Consider the following 20,040-nt stretch of genomic DNA (forward strand, 5'->3'; position numbering starts at 1 on the left):
AATATTGGGGCTGGAGAGATGGCTCAGAGGTTGAGAGCACTGACTGCTCTTCCAGAGGTCCTGAGTTCAATTCCCAGCAACCACATGGTGGCTCACAACCATCTGTGATGAAATCTGGTGCCCTCTTCTGGCCTGCTGTCATACATGCTGTATACATAATAAATAAATAAATCTTTTAAAAAAAAAAGATTATGAATATTTGCACAAATATACGTCTGTGTACCATATGCATGCCTGATACCCACAGAGGCAAGAAAGGCATGGGATCCCCTGGAACTAGTGTAGGTGGACCTTTCTTTCCTGCCATTCAGTTTGAAATAACCAACATGAAGACAATATAAATTATAAATGCTCAGCCAATAGCACAGGCTTATTACTAACTAGCTCTTACAATTTAAATTAACCCATTTCTATTAATCTATGCATTGTCACATGGCTTGTGGCTTTACCTGTCCTCCAACATGTCTTGCTCCCTCTGTGTCTCCTGGCGACTTGTCTGACTCTGCCCTTCTTCTTCCCAGCATTCTCTGTCTGGTTGTCCCTCCTATACCTCCAGCCTAACTACCAGCCAGTCAGCTCTTTTATTAAACCAGAAGGTACCTTGGCAAAGACACATCTTCACAGTGTACAAAAAGATGATTCCATAACAAACTAGAGTTATAGTTGTGAGCCACCATGTGGGTGCTGGGGAACAAACCTGGGTCCTACTAAGAAGGAGCAAGTGCTCTTAACCCCTGAGCAATCTAATCTCTCCACTCAAACAACATTACCTAATGAGGAAACTAACACATTATTCAAAGTTATGGAAGAATATTGTTTCAAAAATATGCTCTACACACATATCAGTGGTTGGGAGCAGGGAGGAAGCCCAACAGCTCAAATTTCTTATTTATTCACCTGAAGCCAAAACCACAGCAAGTAGTCCTTAAGAAGGAAGAGAGCAATGTGCACAGAGGTCCCTGATGCAGGACAGGGTCCATATAGGCACCATGCCAATGCTTGAGGAAGGAGACAGCGTCTTACAATTCCTGACAGCAAAGGGGGAAAATGGGGCATGTTAGAGTCCTTTGACACAGAAGTGGTCCCTTCTCCCTGCCTCACTGTGCTCTGTGTTCCTAACCTCACCAAAGATGAGTAACCTCATAAAGAAAGGTCTCTGCCAAACACAGGACGTCTGTCCAGACTAAGGACCGGGAACACAGTGGATCAGAGGATCACTGTGCCGGGAAGGAACAGAAAGGCCGGGAACGTGCAGAGATTACAGTACAAAGGAGCTCCAGCTGCCCTGAAGGAGACAGCCAGCCTGGGACAGGAAGCAGGTGACCCACTGTGACCCCATGGAGAAGCAAGGAGAGAGGATGACACCAAAGGGAGAGAATGAACGGCCCTGGCATAGGTGGAAAGGGATCGGAAAATGAAACATGGTGGAATCAGGACAGCAAAGATGTGGCGTCTCGATTCTGACTCACTCAAAAATGACTGAAAATTAATAGCTGCAGTTGAAGTTTCCTAGGCTACTGGCTGGAGAAGGACAATGAGACGTGGATAAAGTTGTCATGTCACATGGCCACCAACTCTTATCACTGCGGCCATTCAGCCAAGCCTCTCTGCAGTCCACCACGCAGGAGGTGCTTTGCCAACGGAGGTAGAAAGGTTCGAGTTCTGCCCTCCAAGAACTCTCGAATGGTGGGAGACAAGGCTTTAACACCAGTGAGTCACGGAGAAGACCACAAAGAAAAGATAAACACGAGATTCAAAGAAGGTAAAAATTTCATCTTGGAGAGATCAGATGATGACAGACAGGAAGGAACGATGGGCAGCTGGAGTCTAAGTCCATGCGGCAAGAGAAGGAAGAAGCAAGAGAAGTACAGGGGAGCTGAAACAGCTTGTTTGGAATAGAGAGTGCACAATGAATAGTGGGAGAGACTGCTCAGTCTGGACTTTAAGAGGAAGCCATGTAGCTGGGCGTGGTGGTGCAGCCTTTAATCCCAGCACTCAGGAGGCAGAGGCAGTGAGTTCAAGGTCAGCCTGGTCTACAAAGAAAGTTCCAGGACAGCCAGGACCACACAGAGAAACCCTGTCTTGAAAAAACAAACATCAAAAAGGAAGGAAGGAAGGAAGGAAGGAAGGAAGGAAGGAAGGAAGGAAGGAAGGAAGGAAGGAAGGAAGGTGGTGTGGGCCACGGTTTAGTACAAAGAACCTGGAATGAGACGTTGCTGGGAACATTCGCAGGAGTGTCAGGATGTGACTAAGATCTGAACCCTGTCCCTGCTTCCTGCAGGAACATGACACCATTTTCACAGTGCACACTCATCTGCCCATCTCCACAGTCCACGATGAGGGAGCCAGGGGTGGGGGTCTGGTGGGCAAGTTAATACAGTTAAAGCACACATATGCATCCACCGACAAAGTGCTCTGTCAACGTCCTGGAAAATATTACACACTTTCAAGCTAGTCAAAATAACTGAGTAATAACTATTTCTCAAATTTATTCTACATATACTTTTTTTTTAATGAAGTAAAGAAACAGTTCCCCTATTTGGAAATGTCACAGTATGTGTCAAACTCATAAAAGCTAAATTTACTTGTGGAAGGCCCTTATCACCATAAATAAGTCTTTGGTGCCCCCTAGTGACATGTTTTAGTATTCTCTTTGAAAAATTAACTGCTGTATTTGAAATGAGTAGGTAATTTGATCTTTCAAAATACTATTTTAAACAGAAATAATTTAAAGAAATAGCCGGGCGGTGGTGCCACACGCCTTTAGTCCCAGCATTCGGGAGGCAGAGCCAAGTGGATCTCTGTGAGTTCGAGGCCAGCCTGGGCTACAGAGTGAATTCCAAGAAAGGCAACAAAACTACACAGAGAAACCCGATCTTGAAAAACAAAAAACAAAACAAAATGTGGGGGAAAAAAAAAAGAACTAGCATAAACAGGGATGTAATTTATTAAGTGCCAAAATCCCCAGTAAATCTTTGTGTCATGCATTTATAACTGTAATGTATACAATTGGTTAAGCCAATGGACTAGAACTTAGCTTTGGTGGTTGGAGCCATGGCTCAGAGGTTAAGAGCAAGTACTACTGTTGCAAAGAACCCGAGCTCAGTCCCAGCACCCACCCTGGGCAGCTCACATGTGTGACTCCAGGTCCATCAGGCACCTGCCCTCATATGCACATACCCATACACAGATACAAATATACACATCATCTAAAATAAACACATTTTAGAAGAACTTAATTTAACAGTGCCAAGGTATCAAAATGTTTCTTGTATCAAATTACATTGTACACATATATGAAATTCTAAAAAATTAATACAAATATATTAAAATAAAGGTCTCTGGACTAGAGGTATGCCTTGGTTGGTAGAATGCTTATTCGGCACACATGAAGTCCCAAGTTCAGTCCACAGCATCCCATAACCCAGACATGCTGGCACACACCTACAGGTTCTTGGGTCATCCTTGGCTCCATAGAGAGTTTGAGGCCAGCTTGGTCCACATGAGAACCTGTGATGCCTTTTGTTTTGTTTTGATTTTTCTTGTTGTTGGTTTTTAAAAGCTAGCAACATAAAATGGCTTTAATATCTTGCAATTTCAATCTTAATAAATCCACAATTAAACCTAGTGCTTTAAAAAGTCACAATAAATTTCAATACCCTTCTTTGTGCCCACGGGAAAACTAGTATGAAATGATCAGCTTGCTTTTGTTGTTTTCTCTTCATATTTGACACAGTTTGTTGCCTTTTTCCCAAGCTATAGGAGATGAGAGTCAGTTCACTAGAATATTCTTGCCTCAACTATAAAGGCTGTCAAAGAGACTGACCATGGCAAGTGGGGAGAGGAATTCGACGTCCTTACACCAACAGTGAAAGGTAACGTTCCACTGCTTCTCCTCGGAAGCAGTGGTCTTTATTTCCTTGTTTTTAAAGAAATGAAACAGAATGAGGAATGAGCCAACGTCCCCATCCCTTTCTTTTGGAAGCCCTGTGAGAACACGGAGCGGCCCCACATAACTGTGAGTCTTCCTCACCTCTCCCTTCTCCCAGCAGCAGATGAGGACGTGGGGTGGAAAGCCGAGCCTGGTGGCGCTGCCCTCGGAGCGAGCGCGCTTGCGTCCGAGGTGAGGAGGCCGTGGGACTGCCATGAGCACAGGTTCTTTGTTGTTGCTGTTGTTTCCCTGGTTTTGAGTTGTTTTTTGAGGGGGATTGTTGTTGTTGTTTCATTTTTGGTTTTGAGACAGGGTCTCACACAGCCCAGGTCAGCCTCAGATGCGTTAGGGAGGCAAAGATGAGGACGGACTCCCGGCCCTCGCACGCTGGGGTCCTGGGAGTTTGCTGCACGCCGGCTTCATTTACGTTTTTGAATGATAAGAGTTTTTAAGTCATGCAGGAATGGAGGAATTACTCAAGTAGAATTATTTGTAATTAGAATTTTTCCCCTAAAATGGGCCAAGAAAATTGTTAATAGCAAAGCCACCTTCCATTTAAGGCACTGTAATCACACATGTATTGAGTTCTCAAACAGAGCTGTGCAAAGACCTCTGTCCTGCACCAACAGAGATGCCTCTGCTATAATCCTGACCTTGTGCTGCCTGTGTGGCCTCACACAAAGTCATCTCCCCGATCCCCAATTTCCCGTTATATTAAAAGGAGTAAGATGATTTCCTCCAGGGCTGGAGAGATGATTCAGCAGTTAAGGGCAACAGCTTCTAACAGATACGTTCTTGGAATCACAGCGAGGAAGGGCTTAGAACAGAGTCTTAGCAACTCAGTGAATGGCCTGTGCATCTGTGTTCAGCCAGCCAGTTTGTGAGCAGTTCAGACACTGACCCCACGGTTCACTCCGCCTCAGGTTCTGTGCTATTGGCCCACACTTCTCCAAATGAGCAGCAGCACCAACTGCTGTCCCTTTGGAGTCTCTGGGCGGCTTCCCAGTACACTGTCCTTAAACTCCCTCCCCTGAGGGATGAAGGAAGCAGTCAGCATGAACCTGCCCAGTTAGTGAGCAGTTCAAGAGAGGAAGTAATCGAAGAGGTGACTTCATACAGTAAGAGAATCAGGACTGAAGTAAATTCCCAAAAAGTACATTTAAAAGCCTCTGCAACCAACAGTGAAGACTACAGTATCATTAGTACATTTCAGAAGACGTCTCAGGAAATTAAACAGATACCAAGATGGGTGTGATGGCCTGTAATCCCAGCACTCAAGTAGGCTGAGACAGGAGGATTGCCTTGTGTATGTAGTAACTTCCTTGCCAGCCTGAGCTACATACAAAGTAAAAGTCTATCAAAAGAAAAAGAAAGAAAAGGAAACAAAAAGACATTCAACTTAATTAAAACCAAATAGAATATATATATATATATATATAAATCTTAAACACTTGAATTATTTTCCAGCTTCATTTAAATACGTACACACACATACTGTTCATACAGCAGTCACCTAAGCACACAAATTATAAATCTGTTGTCAAAGTTTCCCTCTTATGAGTCTAGAGAGATGGCTCAGCAGTTAAGAGCACTGGCTGCTCTTCCAAAGGACCCAGGTTCAACTCTTAGTACCCACATGGCAGCTCACAACTGTCTGGAACTCCAGTCCCAGGAGATTCGACACCCTCACACAGACATACATGCAGATAAAACACCAATGCACATAAAAATAAAAATAAATAAAATTATTTTTTAAAAAAGTTCTCCTCTTGTGGCCAGGTGTCTTTAAACCCAGCACTCGGGAGGCAGAGGCACTCGGATCTCTGTGAGTTCGAGGCCAGCCTGGTCTACATAGTGAGTTCTAGGACAGCCAGAGCTACACAGTGAGACCCTATCTCGAAATAACAAACAAAAAATGTCCCTTTTTATACTAATTTTTCAAATAAAACTTATCTCTTTTTGCCACTGAAATTATTCTTGGAAAAAGGTACATTACATACACAAATTATAGCATCCATTATCAATGACTTCATACATTTTCCTATTCAAAACCTGTCTTTTCCACCCAGTCCAGATTTTTCAGAATATTAGAATCTGTGGCTATAATTCCAAAATTTTTAAGTATTTAATTATAAATGTGTGACTTATAGGAGTTTGTTAATAAAATTCTGTATGAGTAACTACAGAGTCTCCATAATTGACATTTAAATTATTAGTATTAAGTAAATTTTACTGAGCCAAAAGTCTACTAAAATAGCAAGTAAGAGAAAGATTGAAATTATGGATTACATTTGATGGAACTTCTAAAAACATTTTATTTATATTTAATTTCAGCCATCAGCTCATTTTCTAAACCTGTAAGTGCACTGGTCTAAAGTTAAAATTTTTCAAATTATTTGGGAAATTATTTAAAAAAACAATAGAAGAACATTTCAACACATAGTTATGAAATGCACAAATTTAAAAGTTACATGAAGCAGTAAAACACACATATGTAACAACCCTGAAAATTCTTTATTTAAAATATTAAGTTATTCAAAGTGGGAATATGACATAGTAAAATAAAATTCTCTCAAAACTAATCACTTTAAAGAAAATATACAATGGTATGCATTATAACATATACAAAACAGGAAATAAATCATCATCTGTCATCAATGGGAAGATTTGCATGTGTTCAAAACAGCCATAATTTTAAGTCAGACAGAACACGGCCAGCCAGCAGGGGGGGTTCCTTAGTCTCTTTAGAGCCGTCTTAAATTCCGCTTGCTCTGGGCACTCCCTGGAAGAGCATCTCCACTGCTCCGTGGCTTTGCCGACCCCCTCACACACTCTTCAGACTCATGGTAGGCACACAAACAAAGCACACAAAAGTCAAAGCCGCAGGCCAGACGACTGCACAGCCCCCTCTTCCTATACGGCTGGTACTTAGCAGGGGACTGGCACCTTGGGCAAGGTTTTAACGCTTCGTCACTGAAAAGAGTCCTGGCAACCTGCAGTGGAAGCAGGACACTCAGTCTTCCAGTGCAACTCCGACATCACTTTATGCCACACTATAATTCCGATAACTTATGATCCACACTCACCTTTACGTACTGTTCCTGTTTACTCCTTAGGTGGGTGAAGGAAGAACTTGCTACGGGCGTCAAAACATCTCCCCAAGGGGACAGAGTTGGTGTTGGCTCGTTCTGAGAAGTGGGTGCCTGCGCCTGTGCCTGCACTGACCTTAAGGCTGAGCGACTTAGAAGCTGGAGCCGAGTGGCAGCATCCTGAACATGTAACACAGCCCCCTGTAGTAAAGACAGGAAGAAGTGATACTGAAAAATCAGAAACTTCCCAAGCCAAGACAGCGTTCTACCTGGGCTGGATTTCAATGTTGGGAGTGGTTTGTACGACCAGGCTCTTCCCCTGGATTAGTCCTCCTTTAGGAGTGCGGGAGCTGGGGGCAGGCAATCTTTTCCCATCTAACTTTTAAGTCAAAGAAAACAAGTTTGGAGATAGATCTGCAGGGAAGTGCATTAGCCATGAGAGCCTGATGTGGTCATGCACGCCTACGAGTGAGATGGGATGTGGAGGCAGGAGAATTGCCTGGGAGTCTATAGCACAGCAGCCTAAACAAGAGAGATCCTGTACCAACAAGGTGGATGGCCAGAACCAACTCCTCAAAGTTGTCCTGACCTCCATGCTCAAGCCTTGGCACGGGTGGGTGGTCATGATCTCTCTCTCTCTCTCTCTCTCTCTCTCTCTCTCTCTCTCTCTCTCTCTCTCTCTCAACCTGGTTTTCTGTGGATATGATCATTACTTTTCCATTTAAGTCGTTTATTTATTATCGGCAAACTTCTCCTCTATGGAGTCAGGAGGTATAAACTAGCACACATTAGACTGCAGACCATGTAGCCACAGCTGCTCAGCTCTGGGCTCGACAGCAGAAATACCAAAGAGAAGAGCTGTCCAATCAAACTTACTTTGAGAACACAGGGGACAGAAAGGACTTGGGCTACAAACCACAGCTTGCAATCCATTTTAGAGCCAATGTCTAAAAAGAGGAGAGTTGGGGAGGGGCCAATCTTTTCAAAGTCTGCCGTGGAATCTGCAGTTCTTACCTTAAGCACATGTTGGACAGACAAAGGACTGCTGAGGTCATATAACCCAGGGTCTTTGGCTGGTCTGCCAAGATCTGGTTCTGATTCATTGTTATGGTTGTTTTATATAGCCTTGATATTTTTAAAGGAGCAAAAGCATTTCTCATCTGAACTAGATTCCCACATTATTCAAATGTTCTGTCAAAAACTTGTTAATTGGCTTGTACACCTTAAAATTATACAAGGTCCTTTTTTCAATTAGATACCTCAATAAAATTGGAAAAAATAATTAGAAAAGCATTTTCAATAAGTGATCTGTACAGTCTTATACTTTGTTAAGGTTGTAATGGGGGGAATGTCTCTCTAAAAAACAGGCAAGGTGGCCGGGCGGTGGTGGCGCACGCCTTTAATCCCAGCACTCGGGAGGCAGAGGCAGGCGGATCTCTGTGAGTTCGAGGCCAGCCTGGTCTCCAAAGCGAGTACCAGGAAAGGCGCAAAGCTACACAGAGAAACCCTGTCTCGGAAAACCAAAAAAAAAAAAAAAAAAAAAAACAGGCAAGGTGAGCCAACTATCAGGATGAACACACTAGATGAGTTTCTTCACAATTCAACTGTAATTGTACTTCTCTCGGGAGTCTCCTGAGCTGTACTTGGCCCCAGCAGGAAAATGAAACATGAGAAATTATAGTAGACTAAGACAGGGGTGCAGTTGGTGGGTCCTGAGAAGCAAAGTGGTTACAGTTTTCAAATCCCTGGAATGAGCCAATGCTGGCCTTCAGTTAGAGTGTGAACGCAGTTGCACGTGTTGAATGTGTCGGAGGACTGTCTTTTATGACAGTTCTACCATTTGTAGTGTGGGCCACAGTGCCCAATCAAGAGCTCACTAAAAGAACACCTGCTGGGTCCTGACGCAACTCACGAGTGTCAATTGAATGAGTCAAGGTGTCAGCTGAAGCAAATCGAGAAGAAACAGTCATTCATTTAGTGAGTACTTATGGAATGTCCAATTGGTGACAGTTTTTCTGGGTTTGGTTTTAATGTCTAGGAGACAAAGCAGTCCACAGACGCGTGTGTTCACGCCTGCTAACATTCTACAAAACACAGTTCTCTCTCCTGTAGTCCTGCCAGCCTCGAATCCAGACTCACCCACCTCTGCCACCTGAGTGCTGGATTACTAAAAATACTTAACTGTGAAAATGGAGTCGTCTAATTGCTGTTCATCCCACATGTATGAGAGCAGTGGAGAACACATGAGGACTGTTGGGGAAAGGAACAAGCAGCTCCAGCGGGCGGGCGGGCATGCACACGGGTCTAAAGATGGAGGAGAGATGAGGCTCAGCTCCTGGTGAATGCACTCAGCCCAGTACCTTTCGGAGACACTGTGCAATCTGAGGAAATTCGCTAGACAACTGTTTTGAAATGTTTCTGTTTGGGCGAGTGATATAAGACAGGCCAGGGGCTGGAGAGATGGCTCAGAGGTTAAGAGCACTGACTGTTCTCCCAGAGGTCCTGAGTTCAATTCCCAGCAACCACATGGTGGCTCACAACCATCTGTAATGAGATCTGGCGCCCTCTTCTGTGTACGTAATAAATAAATAAATCTAAAAAAATAAAATAAAATAAAGACAGGCCAGACATAAGTGCATGGGTTCATGTGGACTAGGAGGGCATGGGGCTCTGGGAAGGGGACCTCTGGGGAAAAGGAGGAACGTAGACTGTGTTGGAATTCACATAGAGGAGACTTCAAGAGAAGATTAATCCAGAATCTGTAGAGAGAAACACTGAGAGGGGACAGACACACACACACACACACACACACACACACACACACACACACACACACAGAGAGAGAGAGGTTGGGGGAAATAGATGGACAGAGCACGCAGAGAGAGACACACAGAGAGGCAGCAATAATTCATCCTGGGAGGAAGTTCCACAGGAAGACATGTAGAATGGTGTGCTGGGTGTGACAGCATGTGCAGTGATCCCAGCACTGGAGGGACAGAAGCAGGAGGGCCCAAGGAGTTCAAGGCCAGCCTTAGGGACAAAGTGAGTTCAAAGCCAGTCTGAGTTCCATGAAACCCTGTTTACAGTCTGGGGAGCTGGTTCAGTGAGGAAAGGGCTTTTGCAAGTGTAAGGAGCTGAGTTTGGATCCCCGGCCCTCAGGGAGAAGCTGGCCAAAGTGGTCCGTGCCTGCAACTCCAGTCCTGGGCAGGCAGAGACAAGCAGGTCCCTGGAGCACAGGGACCAGCCCAGCTTAGCCAAGCTGCTGAGCTCCAGTTCATGAGAGATGGTCTGCCACAGAAGTAAGGTAGGGAACAAAAGGAACACACCTGACATTGGCTTCTGGCCTCCACATGGGCACACACACATACGTACACATGCATACATGCACACACACACACACACATACAGAGGCACGTGCACACACAAACATACTAAGCAGGACATGGTGGTATACACCTGTAGTCCCAGCATTCAAGAGGCAGAGGCAGGAGGATTGCCACAAGCTTAAGGTTGGCCTTGTCTACATACAGAGTTCCAGGCTTTCACAGTGAGACCCCCCCCCCTCAAAAAACAAAGCACAAACGTTTAACAATAGCGTACATGTCATAATCCTCTTGATATAGCCTCTCTTCACACCTGAGTCTGACTCACCCATGACTGGTGATGTAATTATGGCCGTAAGACAGTGATCCAGAGAGGAGAGTGGTAGGGCGAGGTACTAGTGCTGAGTGGCTGGAAAACCAACTGAATCCCTTCCAGATAAAATAACAAAGTTCGGCTGGGCATGGTGACATACACTTTTAATCCCAGCACCTGGGAGGCAGAGGCAGGTGAATCTTGAGTTCAAGGCCAGCGTGGTCTACAAAGTGAGTTCCTGAACAGCCAGGGCTACACAGAGAAATACTAAATACTGTCTCAAAAAATAAAAATAAATAAATAACTAGCATTCCAAGTACATTACCTAGAAATACAAGAAATAGAAGCAGAGACCAGGAGTCTGGTGTGCAGTCTCATACAAACCTGTAATCCCAGAACTCAGGAAGGCGAGGCAGGAGGAGGACCACCACGAGTTCGAGGCCATCTGGGGTTACACTGTGAGTTCTGGAATACAGCGTCAGACACTGTCTACAGAAGCAAGCCCGACAGTGCCAGAGGAGAGTGAGAAGCTTTGGTATAAACCTATAATCCATTTTACTGTGAAAGCTTGTTGTGATTGGAAGGAGCTCTGATAGCAAACGCGTACAAGGACGTGTATCGGGAAAACGCAGCCTTTGAGGAGCCAGACCGGAAGCCGGGAGCGACAGTTCTGGGGGACAGAGATCAGTGCCAGCTTCAGCTACACAGTGAGACTCGAGGAGGAGGAGGGTGCATCGTTCTTTACTGACATCTCTTTACATGTGGGAGGGTCACGCATGCGCCACCGCATGGAGAAGCATAAGACAACCTGAGAGAGTTCAAGATCCCGTTGTTGGGTTAGTCAGCAGTGCCTTTACCTGCTACTCCACCTCACCTCCTCCAACCTCACCTCCTCCAACCTCACCTCCTCCAACCTCACCTCCTCCAACCTCACTCCTCCAACCTCACCTCCTCCAACCTCACCTCCTCCAACCTCACTCCTCCAACCTCACCTCCTCCAACCTCACCTCCTCCAACCTCACCTCCTCCAACCTCACTCCTCCAACCTCACCTCCTCCAACCTCACCTCCTCCAACCTCACCTCCTCCAACCTCACTCCTCCAACCTCACCTCCTCCAACCTCACCTCCTCCAACCTCACCTCCTCCAGCCTCACCTCCTCCAACCTCACCTCCTCCAACCTCACTCCTCCAGCCTCACCTCCTCCAGCCTCACCTCCTCCAGCCTCACCTCCTCCAGCCTCACCTCCTCCAACCTCACCTCCTCCAACCTCACCTCCTCCAACCTCACCTCCTCCAACCTCACTCCTCCAACCTCACCTCCTCCAACCTCACCTCCTCCAGCCTCACCTCCTCCAGCCTCACCTCCTCCAGCCTCACCTCCTCCAACCTCACCTCCTCCAACCTCACTCCTCCAACCTCACCTCCTCCAACCTCACCTCCTCCAACCTCACTCCTCCAACCTCACCTCCTCCAGCCTCACCTCCTCCAGCCTCACCTCCTCCAGCCTCACCTCCTCCAGCCTCACCTCCTCCAACCTCACCTCCTCCAACCTCACCTCCTCCAACCTCACTCCTCCAGCCTCACCTCCTCCAGCCTCACTCCTCCAACCTCACTCCTCCAACCTCACTCCTCCAACCTCACTCCTCCAACCTCACTCCTCCAACCTCACCGCCTCCAACCTCACTCCTCCAAGGTTGTCTCTTCTCCCCCTCCTCTTCTTCCTCCTCCTTCCTCCTCTTCTTTCTCTTCATTTTATTTGTTTGTTTGTTTTTGTTTTTTGGGGACAGGGTTTCTCTGTATAGACCAGGCTGGCCTTGAACTTGGAGATCCGCCTGCCTCTATCTCTCAAGTGTTTGGATTAAAGGCATGTGCCACCACCACCCAACTATTTGAAACTATTTTTTAAAGCTTGTCCCTCATACATAGGACAATAGTCTTTAAAAACATTATGTGGGGCCTGGTAAGATGGCTCAGCATGTTAAGGTGCTTGTCACCAAGGCTGCCAACCTGAGTTTGAGCTCTCTTATCTTCTGACCTCCCCAAGACCCACAAGGGGGAAGGAGAGAACCAACTCTTGTGCGGTGACCTCCACGTGTGTGCTGTGGCCCAGGAGAACATGCTTGCCAATGCGAGTGTGCATGCACGCTCAGGCACGCACACACTTTAAAAAACACACATGAAGGAAGTGGTTATAATGTCAATGGCTTCACTGTTTGGTGGCCCCAGGGTCAGGTGCCACAGCTGTCAGCGGCCAGACACTGAGAACACGCCCCAATGCTGCCTCACAGTAACAAGGTAAAACTTTTCCTCAGAGTTTTACTTGACATTAGTCCCCAGTATCTCACAGGAAGAGAAATCCACAAATGTGCACTTAGATGGTCTTACTTGTTTAGATCATGTTCCATCCCAGTTATTATGGTGTTCCCACTGTCCGTGACACAAAGCCGTGTCTCTGTGATGAATTTGTCAGTTTCTGTAAGACTCAAATTCTCAAAGGAGGACAAGCTATGCCACCCCTCGACCTGCCAAGGGCACCCTCCTGAGCCACTGCTCCCCTGCCTTGCCTGCCTCACTGACCTGCAACTCCTGGCCCAGGTCTCAGCAAGGTCTCCTTTTGATTCCCAAGGACCTGTTCAACAGTCCTTTGAAATGTCAAGTAGAACTTGAGACTCTCTAGACACACCTGTGCTACAGTCTCTTGTCCAGCTGTGCCATCCCAGCACATGACCCCCAAGCAGCAGGGGCCATGTCAGAGACATCAGAGACGTCCATCATAGTGATCTGAGCAACTTGTACAAAGGCTGGCATGCAATGTGTGCTTAAAACACTGGGTTCTTAAATGCTACAAGGGCATCTAACTATGAAGAGGCTCTAGAAAGTCATTGGTATTTGAACACTGTCAACAAGTCCACCATGTAAACAGCTTGGTTCTCCACTGTACTTATGGACTAGGTGGAAAGAGTTTAGAAAAAGTAGAACTTCTAAGGGAATGTTTGCTACATGGAAAAGACTGGCAGATAAGAGAAAGACCAAGCTTGGAGCTCAGAGATGTGGCGTCACTAGCTGCAAGCCACTTCTGGGAAGTGTCCTGCACATTACCTGAGTGTTTGCTTTCAGCTGTATGATATAGAGCTTCCTCCTCTCGTTTGCCTTTTTGTCCTGAGCCACAATTTCACGCCAGTTTCTGCTGACATTCCAAGCACTACAATAGACAAGTCAGTCTGTTACTGTGTGCTCTCCAAAGGTTGAACTTTTCTTATAAGATAACCAATAATAAACATAATTTTAAAGCTCTTGAACAGGAAATTTAAGCTTGAAATTACATAATAATATGATTTGATCAACTCACTGTTTCAGATTGAGTTACCATATGAAAGAATTCCTATTAAAATACTAAGCACATAGTGGCATTATCTTGATAGATCACTCTTCCATTTATGCTCATTTAATTTTTTAAAAACTGTATTTTTGTATATATTAAGGGCACATACATGCCTGGTCAGAGGACAACTAGTGAAATTCAGTTCTCTTTTCCAGCATGTGGGTCCCAGGAATTGAACTCAGACCATCAGGATTGGTGGTAAGTGATCTTACCTGCTGATCACACTGCCGGCCCTGTAAACCAACGTAAGCCGTGGATGGTGGTTTATAGCTCTAATCCAAGCACTTGGGAAGATGAGGCAGGACTGACTGCCATGAATGCAGGGCCAAGCTGGGATACACACACCAGTTCAGGGCCAGGCTGGGATACACGCACCAGTTCAGGGCCAGGCTGGGATATATACACACACCAGTTCAGGGCCAGGCTGGGATACACACACCAGTTCAGGGCCAGGCTGGGATACACACACCAGTTCAGGGCCAGGCTGGGATACACACACCAGTTCAGGGTCGCTGGCCTGTTAGGATCATGTGATATTTGATATAAATTTGGAACACAACACGCAGCAAATGATTATCATCTAGTATGAGAAGCTAAGTTGATTTCTCCTATTCTCCTGTGCCTAGCAAATCTGCCACTTTTGGTCAAATGGACATAGGAATAGCCCTTCATCAGAAGCATAAGTGACAAATAATAGACCCCATTGGGGGTAGCGCCATATTTAATCATATAGGGTCCTGTGTCTAATGCTGAAGAGAGTCCTGTTGCCAATAGTGTCTATTTTATTCACAAAGCTCACGGCGGCGGCAGCTAGAGCCCAGCTTCAGCCTCTTTAGCTCTCAACAGCTACGTAGTGAAAAGAACCGTTAGTCTTTCTTTCGTGTTTTAATTTAGCCAATCACGGAAAGAGAGCAGAAGACTAGGAAAGAAGGTGCTCACCCTGAGGGCCCAGGCAACGTTCCAGTTATCAACACTGATTGATGTTGCCTTGGTGATGCAGAGGTGTTGCCTTGGCATCACCTCTCTAAGTCAATCTACATGCTTTACCTCACACTAGAGGTGGGCAGAAAGTCACCCGGGGCCAGGGGTCATGCCAACGTGACAACCTGAGTCTCATCACACATAAAAGTGAAGTAGAGAACTGATTCCACAAAGTTGTCCTCTGACCTCCATGAGTGCCATGGCATGCACTAGCGTGGGCGCGTGGGCACGCGCGCACGTGCGCGCGCACACACACACACACTTCTCCATAACTATCTCATCTTCATCCCTCATGTTATCAAAAAGAGTACCATTAAGATCATAAACACACATTCTTTGCTACAAATACTCTACAGGGGGCGGAAGTCACTGATGTACGGCCAGTACCAGTGGCTCATGTAAGCAGCCACCTAACTGTCGCCCAGAGCTCTGACTTTCCTGTTCTGAAATACTTCAACGTTTAAAAACAACATTCCTGTATTCAGCCATGGTAATTTTTTAGACAACTTACCATTTGAACACCTTTGAAATGCACACACAGATGCACACACATGTGCATATGTTATCCATCTGGGTTACACCAACATGTGCTTTACCAAATATACTCTGAAAGGGGGCAGAACATTAAGAGTTTTCAGGAAGATGTTGGAGCCCGGGGGGTAGACCTCCATCTATTTCTGGACTGCTGCAGGTGATTTAACTTATCTAGGGATGTTTTTTCATCTGCAAATGACACAGGCAGACAAGATACCTCAGAAGACTTCTAGCAACAAAATGTGTAACTTTCTACAATAGCCTGAAATAAACGTGTGGGAGAAAAGCAAAGACGGGTTTGGGGAGCAGCAGCCATAAAAATAGCAAGGACATAATCCACACAAGATACCTTCCCATGAGGCAGGAGGTGTCACCAGGCCTGAGGACCCACACGGTAGAGGGGGAACTGATGTAAATGGTCCTCTGATCCCCACATGCAAATAATTACAATCTTTTTAAAGAGGGTCACTGACTACTGCATGGCCCCTGGCCTCCTGTGCCACATGGCTTCTTCTCGCTGGCGTGACATCTGAGTGTCCTGCCTTGTGACGGCCCTGCAATGCAGTCTTGTTTGTGGTCATTGTCATCTGATCCCACCCTCCATCCCCAAATCTCTGCAAGCCCCTCCGTAACCACGAAACCTAGTACAGTATCTGTGGACACAAGTTCCTCAGATTCGAATCTCTCAGACACAACTACCTCTCTCTGCTGTGTTAACAACAGAGGAAACAAGGCCTCTGAGGACCAAACCCTAAAATGAAAGCGAGCTATTTTTCTCAGATTCTAGCGTTTGGACTAAATAATAATATCCATTATTTGTGATAGTTTCTCAGTTACCATAATTATTTCTCTTATTTCTGGTCAAGTATTATAGCTTTAAAACAATTTGTAGCTGACAATGGGATGTGAATTTTTAAATAAAACGTTTAAAAATCTGTGGAATAAATTGGGCATGGTGGCACACACCTTGTAACACCAGAACCCGAATGGTGGAGGCAAGAGGATCAGGAGTTCAAGGTCATCCTCAACTACATAGTGAGTATAAGGCTAGCCTGGGATACAAGAGACCCTGTCTGTCTGTCTGTCTGTCTGTCTCTGACTCTCTCTTTCACGCACACACGCACACACACACACACACACACACACACGCGCGCGCGCACACACAGAGTGGGAGGGTAGGAGGCACTGGAGAGACCTCTCAGTTAGCAAAGTACTTACTGCGTAAGCGAAAAGACCTGCGTTTGGGTCATCAACATAAAAGGCCCAGCACACACTTGTAATCCCAGTGTGGGAAGGTGGAGCCAGGAGGATCCTGGGAGCTTGGCCAGCCTAATTGGTGAGCTCCACATTCAGTAAGAGACCTTGTCTCAAAAGGTATAGTGGAGAGCAGTTAGAAAGACTGAAGAATATGGGTTGACTTCTGGCTCCCACACAGCCCACCACCACCAAAAACATCATCTTGATTTTTCTTGTCTTGACCTTGAACCTGAGCAATCCTTCTGCCCAGGACTCTCAAGTATCTGGGATTACAGGCCTGCACCATTATTTTGCTTTTAAACAGAAGGAATTACTTAGCAATCTCTACTCAGGAGGTCATTTAACCAACCTCGGATGTAGTGTAATACAACCAAAGACAGAAAAAACAACAAAGCAAACACCAATTTAAAAGGCGATGAAAGTTTTCTTTCATGAGCAGTTTTTATTTCTTACCTGTATAAACTCTCCGAAGTCAAGGAATCTAAAACCATAGCTAAAATATGCTTCAAATTTCTGTACTGTAATTCTGTCAAGATATCCAGATGTTCTATGCCCATCTTCTTGCCAATCAGTCCGGCCAGAACACGCTGCAGTCTGTCTATTTTCCCATCATCCCTTTCCTCAAAGAACTCCTGGTCATCCTCCTGCTGGGATCGCTTCCTTTTGCTTTTCATAAAGAGCTCATGCACTAACTGCAAGGCTGGCGTATTTGATAACTTCTTAAAGCTTAAAGCCGAATCCACGATCTTCTCATTGGAGCCTCCCTGACCCTCCAAGATGCCAGAAGCTGCGCCCACTCGCGTTTCAGAGTTGGGAGGAGCCACCTGCTTTTCATCTTCCGTCTCTGACTGGGAGCCTTGCTCCCGCAGAGTAGACAGCCTTCTCAGCCTTCCAAGATGCTTTGGCTTTTTTACGAGGTTCCCCACTCTGGGAGTTCCCTTGCGTTTCTGAAACAGTTCTTGCAAAGAGCCCTCTTGGTCAGAAAGGGAATCTTCCGACTTATCCCAGCTAAGGGAGCTAAAACCACTGTCTTCAGGGGTGGAGACACTGTCTCTCACTTCTGCTGTAGAAGAAAGCGTTTGGCCCCCTTTAAATCTAATTTTTGATATGAGACTACTTACTGGAGTTACAGATGTGGTTACATCTGCTCCGTAGGTTGTCTGACTACCAGAGGAGCCCAGAAGTTCAGGACATGTGTTCTCATCACTAACACTTAAAGTGCTGTCACTAAAGTCGTGTGTGATAGAACCTGTAAAATCATTGCCTTGAATTGGAGACAGGCACTCTACTTCGAATAAGCCGCACTCCCCTGTGGAATCATCAATTGTGGAAGTCTTGTGCTGAGAAAAACTTAACCTTGAGTTCTGACTGCTAGAAGTCACATCCTCTGTTTTTATTGAGCTGGTAACTAATGGGCTGAAGTTGTCCTGCTTTGGGAAACCTGAAGTGCTGTCTGGGATATGCTTTTCTAGGCTAAGAACGCGGCTTCCACTGCTTTCCAGAGAACTGCTTTGTGGATCAGAATCCCCCTTCAGAAAAGTGAAAGATAAGTCGAGCCGCCTGCGTAATGAGCTTGTTCTTCTTTTGACTTTAGGAGTCTCACAGAGTTCTGGGCTTCCACCCTGCTCCTTCCTTGGGAACACAGATTTCTTTCTTTGACTGGGAGATGCTGCAGGATTGGCTGAGCCTCGCCTTGGCGTTTCAAGATGCTCATGGGTTAACACTGGGTCTTTTTCCTTCTTCATGAAGCTGCAAGTTCCCGAGAGCTCACGATGGCCCCTATGTTGGAAGGAAGATGTGCAACAAAAATCTCTGAGGCTGGACCACTTGGCAATGGCAGTAGGGGAGTCTTCTTTGCTCCCTGCTCCCTGGCTGGCTGAGTACCTTTGGGACATCTTCGAGCTCTCTGTTTTAACAAAGTAAAAACAAGTTTATCCTTCTTTTGCAATGAGGAGCCAAGCAGCTTACACCAAAATATATTATTTGCATTAAATACAGAGAATGGGAAATTATAAAACGATTTTTTCAGAAGTTACTTAAAAAGTAAATCCTCATAATATACTGTCACATATTTCCTACTTAAACAACACCTTCTATAAAACCAGAATGTAAATATTCTGATTATGTGACAACTGCAGGCGAAGCACTGTGTACAAATATTTTATTGAAATATTCTTGTTTGTTTTTGTTTTGTTTTGTTTTGTTTTCCCTGGGACAAGCTTTTTCTGTGTAACAGCTCTGGCTGTCCTGGAACTCGCTTTGGAGACCAGCCTGGCCTCAAACTCATAGGCATCTGCCTGCCTCTGCCTCCTGAGCACTGGGATTAAAGGCATGTGCCACCATCACCCGGCTCTTGGAATATTCTTAACAAAAACGTAACAGCTTATTTTCAGATTATTTTGTTACTGTATAGTTTTGAACTGAAGAATGTACATCTAGTTTTAGTATTCTAACTTCTTTGTGTCCAGGTAGTTATTTCTTTCAAAGTTCTGGAGCCACTTAAAAATCACTGTGGGAGAATGGAGCTACAGCTCAGAGGTCAAGAACTCATACTGCTCTTGAAAAGGACCCGGGTTCAGTTCCCAGCACCCACATTAGGCAGCTGTCAGCCCCTGGTTCCAGCTGCCCTCCTTTGGTCTCTGTGGGCCCCATACTCATGCACATATATAGACACACATGATTAAAAATAAAACAAAAAATTAAAAATCACTGTTTTTTCTTTCCATTTATTTGTGGGTGTGTGTGATGCACATTTGTGTATGTGTGATGTCATAGCACATTGTGGAAGTAGACAAGAACTTGTGGGGGTCCATTCTTTACACCATGTGGATTTGGTGATCTATGTTACATAAGTTAGATATATGAGAAAAAACGAATATTACAGAAGCTACTACGGTAAACACAATACTAGAAGATCATTTTTTTTGTTTTGTTTTGTTTTTTAATTTTCCAGAGCCTTGAGGATCAAACCCAGGGCCTTGTGCTTGCTAGGCAAGCGCTCTACCACCTGAGCTAAATCCCCAACCCCATAGAAGATCATTTTTGCAGAGCAAAGTAATTTTCAACCTTTACTCTTTTTGACAGTTTTGACCCCTGATGCCCAGAAGGTCAAGATGATTAAACTTTGCTTTCAACAAATTGCATTATACTTTCAAAAATTTTTGTCTCCCAAATATTAAGGAATAATGTTTCATCTCATAAATCATTTTCTCCTGAAAAAAAAATATTA

The 20,040-nt window shown here is 45.3% G+C and overlaps 1 protein-coding gene across 1 annotated transcript; it reads right to left on the reverse strand.

Annotated features, from left to right (window-relative positions):
- Positions 1-6,480: 6,480 nt before the first annotated feature.
- Positions 6,481-18,713, reverse strand: Fbxo43 (F-box protein 43). The gene is made up of 4 exons (XM_052747400.1): positions 17,265-18,713; positions 13,757-13,859; positions 7,018-7,221; positions 6,481-6,924 (listed from the first exon to the last, which is right to left on the reverse strand). Exons 1-4 carry the CDS (start codon positions 18,704-18,706, stop codon positions 6,676-6,678), a joined length of 1,998 nt encoding a protein of 665 aa, XP_052603360.1. The 5' UTR covers positions 18,707-18,713; the 3' UTR covers positions 6,481-6,675.
- Positions 18,714-20,040: the final 1,327 nt, after the last annotated feature.

This window comes from Peromyscus californicus, unplaced genomic scaffold (genome assembly GCF_007827085.1).
Source record: "Peromyscus californicus insignis strain IS unplaced genomic scaffold, ASM782708v3 Scaffold_20__1_contigs__length_68692818, whole genome shotgun sequence".
Classification (NCBI taxonomy): Eukaryota; Metazoa; Chordata; class Mammalia; order Rodentia; family Cricetidae; genus Peromyscus; species Peromyscus californicus.